At 40.4% G+C, this 12,155-nt stretch overlaps 1 protein-coding gene across 1 annotated transcript in view; it reads left to right on the forward strand.

Annotated features, from left to right (window-relative positions):
• The window catches only part of ripk4 (receptor-interacting serine-threonine kinase 4), a 33,003-nt gene extending 21,390 nt beyond the window's left edge, over nt 1–11,613 (forward strand). The window contains exons 3-8 of the mRNA XM_030154544.1: nt 317–465; nt 592–641; nt 6,416–6,574; nt 6,735–6,850; nt 9,081–9,321; nt 10,177–11,613. Coding sequence (XP_030010404.1) covers nt 317–465; nt 592–641; nt 6,416–6,574; nt 6,735–6,850; nt 9,081–9,321; nt 10,177–11,423 — 1,962 coding nt within the window. The 3' untranslated portion in view covers nt 11,424–11,613. The remainder of the gene's footprint in view (nt 1–316; nt 466–591; nt 642–6,415; nt 6,575–6,734; nt 6,851–9,080; nt 9,322–10,176) is intronic.
• Nucleotides 11,614–12,155: the final 542 nt, after the last annotated feature.

Consider the following 12,155-nt stretch of genomic DNA (forward strand, 5'->3'; position numbering starts at 1 on the left):
ACAGCGACCTAACTTTATTAAGCTAAATCTTTTTTTGCTCAATTCAATTCAAAACTGGAATTTTTGCACTTGGCAAAAACATCCCAGGGGCTGAACTGGACCCTTTGGCGGGCCACATTTGGCCCCGGGGCCACATGTTTGACACCCCTAGGTTAAATTGTTACTCCTGTTGTATCTGACCTTGTCCATGTGAAGCACAGAGGTCAGGTCTGTCAGCCATGTTTTGAAAAGAGCCACAGTCTCAGATTTCCAGAGCTCATAATGAGCCTTTTTGCGGTCAGGGTCTTATCGGTGGTCTCTTCTCTGTTTACTGCAGATTTCTGATTTCGGCCTGGCCCGCTGGAACGGCCTGTCACGAGCCGACGACATCAGTAGGGACGGATTCTGCGGAACCATCGCCTACCTGCCTCCGGAGAGCATCATCGAGAAGGACAGAGTGTCGGACACCAAACACGACGTCTACAGGTACTGACTGGATGGAGACGCATCATCTGGGTTTGGGTTGTCACATCCTGTCCACATCAGACACAAACACATGATCTAAAGCAGGAACACGTGCTCATTTCTTCTCATTTTTTGCCTCTTTTTCAGTTTCTCCATCGTCATCTGGGGGATCCTCACACAGAAGAAACCATACCAAGGTGAGACTCCCAGAGCCCGTTTCAACTGATGATCACATCAGTCGATTTGTGGAAAAAATTCAAAGTAAAATAGAAAATCTCCACATAAAAACATGGAAGATGAGTCAGAATTATTACACTGGGTTACAAAAAAATGTTTTTTCCAAGTTGTCTCGGTTTTTTCAACTGAATTCGGACCATTTTGCACCGCTAAATCCAAAAATGACATCTGTTTGTCTCAATCAGGTCAGGTTTTTTTTGCTAATTTGATTTTGAAAAATTTGATCTTCTCACAAAATTGATGACATTTTTGTGACTTTATCAGTTGATTTTTTTTATATAGTTCTCACCCAAAATAGGTTTTAAGAGAAAATAAATCATTTGATCACTTGATTCCTGTTAGGTACAATGGTGTATTCACCGCAGATGGAGCAGAATACGTCAGGCTTATTTTTGCCAGATCTTCTAGTCGAAGCCATTTCATTCACCTGTAATATTAAAAAAAACATTCATCAGAAATTGGCAAAAGTAAAATCTTCAGAACTCGTTTATTGCAAGAAAAATGAAAGAATTTTGTATCATATGATGTGAAAATGCCCATAAATGTAAGCAAAAATGTTCAAAAGCCAATATGTAGCATAGTTCAGAAAGTTGACCTGATTGAGCAAAATGAATGTGATTTTTGGATTCAGCACCAAAATGATCCTAAATCAGCTCAAACAACTGAAACAATACATTTGTTGTTGACCAGTGTTACCCAAAGATTTGAGCTTCTATTAAACTTTAAGTGGTGACTTTAACTCTATTTCAAACACTTTTTTAAATGTTTTTTTGCTTGTGTGAAGGTCTGTTACATGATATTATTACATACAATACATGCTGTTTGTAAGTATTTATTTATTAGTCAAAACCAGGCAGTTACAGTGAATGAGAGAAACGATCATTATCTTTCTTTCTTTTTTATTTGGACTGGATTGAGTTTTGATATTATTGATCATGTTCTGAAGAAAACCTTATTTATAGAAGCTGAAAAACAAAGACTGAACATCAGAATCAAAAATTTAGAAATTAAATTAGATTTTCAGTGTCTCATCTTCCGTCTTCAAAGGAATCATTTTGCCATCTTCTTCATCTGTAAATTCTACTTAGTTTTGAAAACCATCATCTTCAGTTTTATTCTGCTTAAAGCTGCAGAAGTCGGGATTTGGAAGGAAAAAAACGGCTGGATTTGTTAATACTCTCCTTCCTTATGCAACTCTTTCCTCTCAGTCCAAATCTAAAGGCTAAATATAAAAATACATGAACATGATGATGTTGCTTCATGCTTCAGCTGTGATTTTTTTTCTTTCTTTTTTTTTTTTTAATTAAACCTTTATTTAAGCAGATAGAATCCCACTGAGATTGCGATCTCTTTTACATGAGGACCTGAACAAGCACCTAGTCAGCAGCACCTGTCATGAAAGAATACAGGTTTTAAAAGACAGCTAGTAACAATAAATTAAAACAAACTATAATTTAGTAATAACAGAAAAGTTTGACCGTTTTTAAAGTGTTAATTTAGTAGAGGTCAACAGCAATTTAAAAACGGAGGCACTTAATTGGTAACTACAGCTGTCAATCACATGTTGAACCAGCCCACCTGTCTGAAAGCACCTGTGATTTGACAAAAACTGGCCTCATGGGGTAGATTTTAAGCCTTGAAATCATAGAGGAGCAGATACTATATATTAAAAAGGTTTGTTTTGTTTTGGTTTTTTTTCATTGTTTTGTCACTTCTAGTTTTACTTGTACTTTTAACCCATAAAGACCTAATGCTGCTTATGTGGCAGTTCCAAAATATTTTTAATAACTTTTGTTATAACTTTTCTTAAGTGAGTTATCACCATTTATTATAATATTATCATCTGTATTTTGCATTTTTCCAGTGAAAATCAGCTATTTTCCTATATTCATTTTACTGATCAAAGCAAGGCAAGGCAAGTTTATTTGTTTAGCACATTTCAGCAACAAGGCAATTCAAGGTGCTTCACACAGGACATTGAAATAAAAAGAAACACATTTAAAACATTATAAAAGAAACATGTAAAAGGTGATTAAAAACAGCAAGTAAGAAAAGAACACATAAAATAAAAATAAAAAATAAAAACACACACATATTAAAGTAAGAGTTGCAGTGCAGAGTTTCAAAAGAGAATTTAAAATTTAAAAAGTCAAAAGCCTTTTAGTCAAAGGCAGCAGTGAACAGGTGAGTCTGTAACCTGGACTTAAAAGAACTCAGACTCTCAGCAGAGTCTCAGCAGACTGATCATGTAAATGTTCATAAAAACTCAGATTAAAGTTGAGGGTTATTAAATCAGAAATAGAGACAACTGAAGAAGAATGGATTTTTTTTCAGTAAAATATCATTAACTGAACATAAACCCAGTGTGTCCATCCACTGTCACTGATCCAGCTCTATGGGTTTTACTGGTGAGTCAGTGTTGTAGAAGATGACAGTGTTTCCATGGTAACTACAGAGCCTCTGAACATCCAAATGGGTCATATCTGATGACCATGAAAAGATGACAAACTGTATTTCACACCAATTATTTCAATATATTGATAGGTTTAGTGGATCAGAAGTCATTAAACATTTTAGATCAGTAGATGCTTTTGGTCTCTGGTGTATATTTGGGTCTTTATGGGTTAACTCAGGGCTGTCAAACTCATTTTAGTTCAGTTCCACATTCAGCCTAATATGATCTGAGTTGGACCGGACCAGTAAAATAATATAAATAATAGGAGAAGAACTTATAAATAATGTCAACTCCAAAGTTTTTTTCTACATTTTTGAGTGAAAAAAGTCAAATTCCATAATGAAAATGTTTACATCTACGAACCGTACTTGAACATAACATGAACAAATATGAACCTGAAAATTCTTAAGAAAAATCAGTGCAATATGAACAATATTACGCCTTACTTTAACATTTATACATATCCATCACAACTTACAGATCACAGTGGATTTACAAATACACAAAACATTTAGTAACAGGCAGAATACTGGTACAATTCCACAGTCCTCTCTTAAGAAATTTCAGGTTATTCATATTTTTTGTAAAAGGCTAGTCCATAAATGTAAACATTTTTGTGTAATTCTACTTTTTTTTACACTTACAACAAAGAGAAAAATTTATAGTTTTTATTATTTATAGGTTATTATGATAGTATTTGACTGGTCTGACCCACTTGAGATTGAAGTGACCTAAAATGATTCTAACATCCTTGATTGTTAATATCGTCAGTGTAATTTCTGCATTTCACAAACTCATCCCAAGGGCCAGATTGGACCCTTTGGTGGGCCGGTTTTGACCCCGGGCCACATGTTTGACACCTGTGGGTTACGTGAACATAAACCCACCCAGAGAGCAAAATCATTATGGCTTAAATCTGGCCCAAAACTGGCATGCCATTTGGCAAAGTTCTGGGCGGATGTATGGGCCCTAAATGGCCCAAAATAGGCAAGCCCAAATCAAACCAAGGTCAAGGTTACTTTATTTATACCCGTAGGTAGATTTGTTTTGCAGTCTAGGTGATTGCCTTGGCATTACAACAACACATACATTAAACATGTAAGACAGGCACTTGATCACGCTTACAGACAGGACAAAAAGTGCTCAGTGTTCCACCATTCATCGGTATAGCAGCATGGAGAAGTAAATAAAATAGATAAAATCAAATAAATACAAACAAGATGCAATAAAACACAATAAAAACCAGAAAAGATAAAAACAATCCGGGATAAAAACCAGAACAAGAACATAAAATTAAAAAATTAAAAAAATTGAAGTCACAATAATAATAAATAGAGCAAAGAAATGGAATAAATAACTAAATAAGTTAGTAAAGTGCAATGTCACTATTTCTTATTGAGCTCAGTGACGGCGACAGGAACAGCTGTTTTTATAAACGCTGTGTCCTGAACCTGGGACTAAGAACCTCCGTCCAGAGGAAAGGAGCTGAAATTCGCCTGGTAAAGGATGGGAGTCATTGTTAAGAACTGATGCATCCGTCCTGTGTACCTGTTTAGTGGACAGGGAGGCGGGACAAGACTGGGACTCACCAATGAGGCGACTGGACCATCTGACTATTTGATTCAGTGAGTTTCTCCTTATATTATTCCTTCCTACCAGAAGGAATAATATAAGACATGCCTTAAGGATGTAATTGTTCTGGAAAAATGATAAATAAAGTTGTTACAAAAAAAAAACATTTTAGCTCAGTAGATGCTTTTGGTCTCTGGTGTATATTTGGGTCTGTGTGGGTTAAACACTACCACCCCTGCAGTGTCTGTATTCATGAAAATCAGTCGTCCTCCTTCATAATTCATGCACACGTGAGCTCAGGTGAGCGCCGGCGGCCTGCGCTGTGTGGTACAGGTGTCGTTGCACTGGTGTTTACTCGGTGAATTCCAGCGCAGGCAGGTGGACAGGGCCGCTGTGTTTTTCCCAGGCGTATCAGGTAGCAACACTTGAAGGAATCTGTTAAAGAGTCGGACCGGGATGAGGGCGGCCAGGGCGGCGCTGGCACCGCCTCCGTTCATCCAGAGGCCCGGCCCTGTTAGCAGCCCGTCCTCCAGCCTGTTGGTTGTGAATCATCCACTCCTGTGATCAGATACAAACACACTCAGGCAGGACTCAAAAACAAAATGAACAGAATGAACTCCTTTATCTGAGTTTGCAGACAGATAGTGATAAAGAAATGCATAAATGACAAATGTCCATATCTGTACTGCCTCTGGAGTGTATGTCACTGAACATTCACAGGAGGTTACATCATCATAAGAGTTATGGAGGTGGAACCAAGGTTATTATTATGTAAAAATAACTCAAATACGAGAAAAACAAGACTGAAAGTAGACTCTAAGTGTGCAAAATTAACTAGCATATTCTTTACTCTCATCTTATAGAATAGAATAGAATAGAATAGAATAGAATAGAATAGAATAGAATAGAGTCTGGTTTTGACCAACTCGATATGTAAAGTGTCATGAGATAACTTTTGTTATGATTTGGCGCTATATGAATAAAATTTGATTGATTGAATTTAATAGAATGGAATAGAATAGGTATATAGTCTCTAGGGTTTTGTTACTACTATTATTACCTCCGCCAGAGTGATCACTTTGCTTTGTGTGCGTGCGTGTTTGTTTGTTTGTTTGCTTGTTAGCAAGATATCTCAAAAAGTTATAGACTTTCATGAAATTTTCAGGAAATGTTGATACTGGCACAAGGAAGAAATGATTAAATTTTGGTGGTGATCCGGGTGGGGGGGCAGATCTGTCTTGGCGGAGGTCTGCACTCTCCAAGTGCTTTTCTTGTTTTTTTATATTGTTTGTCTTTGTGTGTGCACATTTTTTCTTTCATTTTATTCTGTTGTTGCCAGTGAATTTCCTGGTTGTGGGATCAATAGAATAGAATAGAATAGAATGTACAAGTGAGTATGAGTATTGGATGAACTCCTCTATTTATCAGCACAAACACTGTCTGACATGTCTTTTATTGTTGGATAGTTGTGATTCTGTCATAAATTAATACATTTTGGGTTTTGTTGAGCTGTTATTGGTCTTTTTGAATCTGAAATACACCTTATATTGTTTAAAAAAATAAAAATGAACAGGGAAGCTAATAAAAACTATGCATTTTCTGGACATAACAACTAACCAAGACAATCTGCCTAAACCAGAATCAGAAATAAAAGGTCAGAACCAAATAAACTCCTGTTCTAACCGTGTGCATGCGTCTTCTTCTTAGGTGACAATAACATCCTTCAGATCATGGTGAAGGTGGTGAAGGGCGTGCGTCCAGACCTGGCGGCGGTGCCTCGGTGTCGGCCTTCCGCCTGTACCGGCTTCCTGGGCCTCATGCAGCGCTGCTGGGCCACCAACCCCAACGCCAGACCCAGCTTCCAGGGTGGGTTTAACCGTCACACTTAATGACAGCGGGTTTTCACCAGATAAGACATGATGGAGAACTCCCTCTGATCCTCTGCTCGGACTTTTCTTCTCTTTTGTTTCTTCTAATCTGTTCTGTGCTTTCACTGAAACCTGACTCTGATCTTTTGTCTTGACAGAAATCACATCTGAAGCTGAGGAGTTGTGCTCTAAACCCCAGGAGGAGCCCAAGACCCCCACCTTATCGACATCGGAGCCAGAGCCCACGTCCCCTAATGGACTCCCCCCTGACGAGGTACAGGTCTAATGTGTACTTACTGACTGTACGTGACAAAAGGAACGGCTTTATCTCACAAACTAATCTTGGATGAAGCCCTGGAAGTGTTTGAGTGGTTTACAGTATACGATGGCAGTGTCATCCATTTAAACCAGTAGACCCAGTGTGACATTTGTGTCAGTTCCCAGATGAATTTTTCTCTATATTTAAAAGTCCTTATGTGGTTTATCACCATTTATTATAATATTATCCTCTTTATTTTGCATTTTTTTCAGTGAAAATCCAGTATTTTCCAACATTTAATTTAGTCGTCATGTAGATCTTCATAAAAGCTCAGAGTAAAGTTGAGGATTATTGTATAAAAATAGAGAAGACTGAAGAAAAAGTGACATTTACATCAAATATATCATTAACTGAACATAAACCCAGTGTGTCCATTCACTGTCATTGATTCAACTCCATGGGTTTTACTGGTGAATCAATGTTGAAGATGATGGTGTTTCCATGGTAACTACGGAGCCTCTGAACGTCCAAATGGGTCATATCTGACGACCATGAAAAGATGACAAACTGTATTTTGCACCAAATATTTACATATATTGATAGGATTAGTGGATCAACAGGTAATAAACAGTTCAGATCAGTAGGTTTTGGTTGATGGTGGATGTTTGGGTCTTTATGGGTTAAACCAGGGATCAAACTCATTTGAGTTCAGGTTCCACATTCAGCCCAGTTTCATCTGCAGTAGGTTGGACCAGTAAAAACCACACCATAATAACCTATAAATAATGACAACTCCAAATTGTTCTCTATGTTGTAGTGAAAAAATCTAACACTTACACATACATAGATTCATATTTACATTTACAAACCATCCAAACAAAATGATGTGAATAAGTTGGAAAAAACTGAAATTTATAAAGAAAAATAAGCGCAATTTTAACAATATTATGCCTCAACTACAAAGGCAAGGCAGACTTATTAGTCTAGCACAATTCATACACAGGGCAATTCACAGTGCTTTACAAAAATGGAAAAGAGACAGATTTAAAAACACACAGTTATAATTAAAACATAATCAATAAAACATAAATAATAATCAATTAAAACAAAGTAAAAGGTCAGAGTGCAGATAGAACCCTTTCAGTTGTTCTATGCACAGTTGAACAGCCGTTTTCAGCCTGGACTGAAACACTGTCACAGTAAAGGTCTGTCTCACATCATCAGGAAAACTGTTCCAGACTTTAGCTGCATAGAACTGAAACACAGCAAAGGCACCGAACATTTAGTAACATTGTTAAAATTGCGTTTAATTTTCTTTAGACATTTCAGGTTGTTTGTATTTTTTTCAGGTTATTCACATTTTATTGTGAAAGGATAGTTTGTAAATATAGATATTTTCATAATTGAATTTTATTTTTTGCAACAACAGTAAAAACTAAAAAATAACAGGCAAAACTGTGTAAAAAAAAAAAAACTGCTCTGTGTTTTACCCCCCATTCCACAGGTGGCGGGGGGTGAACTGAGCATGCTCAGATGTCTGTGGAAAACACAAGGTCTATTCTATCAGCAGATTTTGAATATTTTTTTATTGAGCAAATGATTGAACTTTTATGAATATTTCAAATGAATAATACATTCAGAACGCTCACCACAGACACGTCAGGGGTTAAAGGGTTAATGCCGGATAAATGCAGCCATAGATGGATGGATATCCTGTCTCCCTATTCCTTCCCTCAGCTCTGTGTGTCTGGATCTTCCCCATCACATAACATTCTTTTAATGCATAACTAATCCCCAGACAATGGGAGGTCTGTCTCAGAGGTAGACACGTTTATGACTTTAAAAGTTTTATGTCGTGTAAATATTTGATCCTGACAAACAGTTGCATCACGTCAAAGGAATGTGGCCAGATGGGATTGTTTCAGCTGCGTCCTGCATGTGATTTCCGCCTTGTTCATTCTTCGTGTACGTGACTTGAAACAAATATATGGTTCATGAGATGTGACAGGTGTTTATTCTACATTTTCCACCTGTATGGACTGAAGATAAGCACAAGTATGAACCTCTAAACGGGTTCAAGTGCCTCTGATCGTATCAAACTCAAGTTCATTAAGTTATCTGAATGTCAACAGGTAAAACGTCTCCTAAGTGGCTCAGGTTAAAGACATGCCGATGTGTTACAGTAATGGAATGTACACGGAGAACAGCTTGTCCAAATATGTTTATCTGGCATGTGTGACCACAGGTTAAAGACAACAAACCGGTGCGCCCAAAGTCGGCCGTGTTGCCGGAGAAAGATTACAGCCTGTCGGAGCTGCTGAGCCAGGTGGATTCTGGGATATCCAGGAGTTTTGATCGAGTGAAGGAGGAGGGTTGTCACAGCAAAGAGAACACGTGCAAGAGGCTGTCGGGCATTTCATCTGCAGATTCAGCCTTTTCCTCCCAGGACTCCATCACTCTGTCGTTTGAGAAGGAAAACACATGCGGTAACGACTCATTTTCTTCTTATTCTACTGTTTATTCACTGATTTCAGCTTAATTTGGACTCATTTTATTATTATTTTTTTCCTTTATTAATCCCAGGGGGTGAAGGGTATGTTACAGTTGCTCCATTCAGGTTTCATAAACAGTAGTAGGAAAAGAACAGCAATTTGTACAATATGCACCAGACCAGGACTGTCAAACTCATTTTAGTTCACAAGCCAGGTTCAGCTAAATTTGATCTGCCGTGGGCCTTAACCAGTAAAATAATAACATAAGAATATATAAATAATGTCAACTCCAAACTTTTCTCTGTTTTAGAGCGAAAAAGTTAATTTACATTCTGAAAAAGTTTGCATCTACAAACTATCCTTTCAAAAGATGTGAATAACATGAACAAACTGAGAAAATAAGTGTAATTTTAACAATATTCTGCCTCAGTTTATCATTTACACATGTACATTAGAACTTACAGATCACAGTGGATCTACAGACACACAAAACACTGAGTAACTGGCAGAATAGTGTTAAAATTGTATTTACTTCTCTTAAGACATTACAGGTTATTCACATTTTTTGCAAAATTATACTTTGTTTTAGTGTAAATACATGAAAATATTTACATTTACATTGAGAAACACATGAAGCTGACATTATTTCTATGTTATTATGATAGTATTTGACTGGTCCTGCCCACTTGAGATTGAATTGTTCTGATGTGGAACCTGAACTAAAAGGATTGTTAATATCTTGAGTGTAATTTTTGCATTTAACAAATTCATCCCATGGGTCGGATTGAACCCTTTGGTGGGCCGGATTTGTTCTTAAACTGACTCCTGCTCTTCCTCGTGTCTCCTCAGATTCTGCTGAAGTCCAGAAGAGGAAGCTGTGTGAGGCGATCCGGACCAAAGACACAGCCAAGCTCATGAAGATCCTCCAGCCCCAGGACGTCGACCTCCTATTGGACGGCGGTGGCAGCCTGCTCCACCACGCCATCGCCCTGAGCAACGAGGAGGCTGTGAAGTTCCTGCTCCTGAACAACGCCAACCCCAACCTGGCCAACGCCCGCGGGTCCACGCCGCTGCACCTGGCCACGGAGAAACACCTGAAGCCATTGGCGGAGCTGCTGCTGGGCCGCCGCAGCACCAACGTCAACGCCAAGGATGAGGACCAGTACACCGCCCTCCACTGGGCGGCGCAGAACGGCGACGAGGCCATCACGCGGCTGCTGCTGGACCGGGGGGCGGCCATTAATGAGACCGACGGCCAGGGGCGCACGCCGGCCCACGTCGCCTGCCAACACGGCCAGGAGAACGTCATCAGGGTTTTGCTGAGCCGTGGTGCCGACGTTCGCGTCAAGGGGAAGGACAACTGGACGGCGCTGCACTTCGCCGCCTGGCAGGGTCACCTGGGCATCGTCAAGCTGCTGGTGAAGCAGGCCGGCGCCAACGTGGACGGGCAGACCACAGACGGCCGCACGCCGCTGCATCTCGCATCCCAGAGGGGGCAGTACCGAGTCGCACGCATCCTCATCGAACTGGGGGCTGATGTTCACACGACATCCGCGGGGTTTAATACGCCTCTGCACGTGGCGGCGGAGACCGGCCACACCAGCACATCCCGCCTCCTGATCAAACACAAGGCGGATATCCACGCCTTCAATGCCCACGGACTCACCCCTCTGCACCTGGCGGCTCAGCGAGGTCACCTGGCCACGGTCAAGATGCTGATAGAAGAGGGCGCTGACGCCTCCAGACCCAGCCACGCCCTCCGCACGCCCTGCCACTTGGCGGCAGAGGGTGGGCACTGCGAAGTCCTGAAGGAGCTGCTCCACCACTGCCCGGACGGCGGCAGTCAGACGGACGAGCAGGGCCTCAGCCCGCTGCACCTGGCGCTCCAGGGCGGATACTCCAACATCGTCACCATGTTGGTCCCACAAGACTGTCAGGACTTAGTCTCTGAGAACTCACCTGAAAACGCAAGGCCCGCCCCCCCACCAGTGGCGAAGCAGCTTCAGAGGAAGGTCGTCATCCTCAAACTAACGGAACACAACGACAAAGACAGTCCACAGCCCAGCGGCTCAGCACTGGCCTCAGCTCCGTGCTAACAGCGACAGCACGCTGCTACAGACTGTCCAGAAACATGTCCGATGTCACGTTTAAAGGAACAGAAGACTTTCATCACCAGTTTTTCCTCAGATCTGTCAAACCTCAGTCATACCCTCAGTATCATGAATCTGTAAGTCTGTCTGTCATTACTCACCTGAATCTCTTGCATTATGGTGAACAGTTTCTTCATGCCATCCACCAGAAACAAAACGTGTGTTTACATTACAGTAGGTCACTTGGGCATCTACAGAATTTTGTCACAATGTGCATTGTGGGAAACGGAAGCTCACGCAGCCACCTGACAGCGGCAGCTACTAAAGACATGACGCAGAAACAGCAGGAGCTCCCTTCTCTCTCTGCATATTCCTCCAGCCGTTTCCGCATTTCAGCTGTTTCCGCATGTTTGTTTCATCCATATAATATCATATGGTCGCACTGACTGCACAAACCTCCTTTCCCACAATGCACGCCATGACAAAATTCCGAAGATGCCGGAGTTCCCTCCCGGCTCTGTTTGTAAACACACGTTTTGTTTCTGGTGGATGGAACTAAAAAAACTTCACTGTAATGGAAGAGATTCAGGTGAGTAATGACAGACAGATGAACAGATTCATGATACTGAGGATATGACTGAGGATGGACAGATTTAATGAAAAACTGGTCATGAAAGTCTCCAGCACCTTTAAGCTCCGTCTGCGTCTCCGATTTGTGGATTTTTGTTGTATTTTTGA

This window comes from Sphaeramia orbicularis, chromosome 14 (assembly GCF_902148855.1).
Source record: "Sphaeramia orbicularis chromosome 14, fSphaOr1.1, whole genome shotgun sequence".
In the NCBI taxonomy this organism is placed as follows: Eukaryota; Metazoa; Chordata; class Actinopteri; order Kurtiformes; family Apogonidae; genus Sphaeramia; species Sphaeramia orbicularis.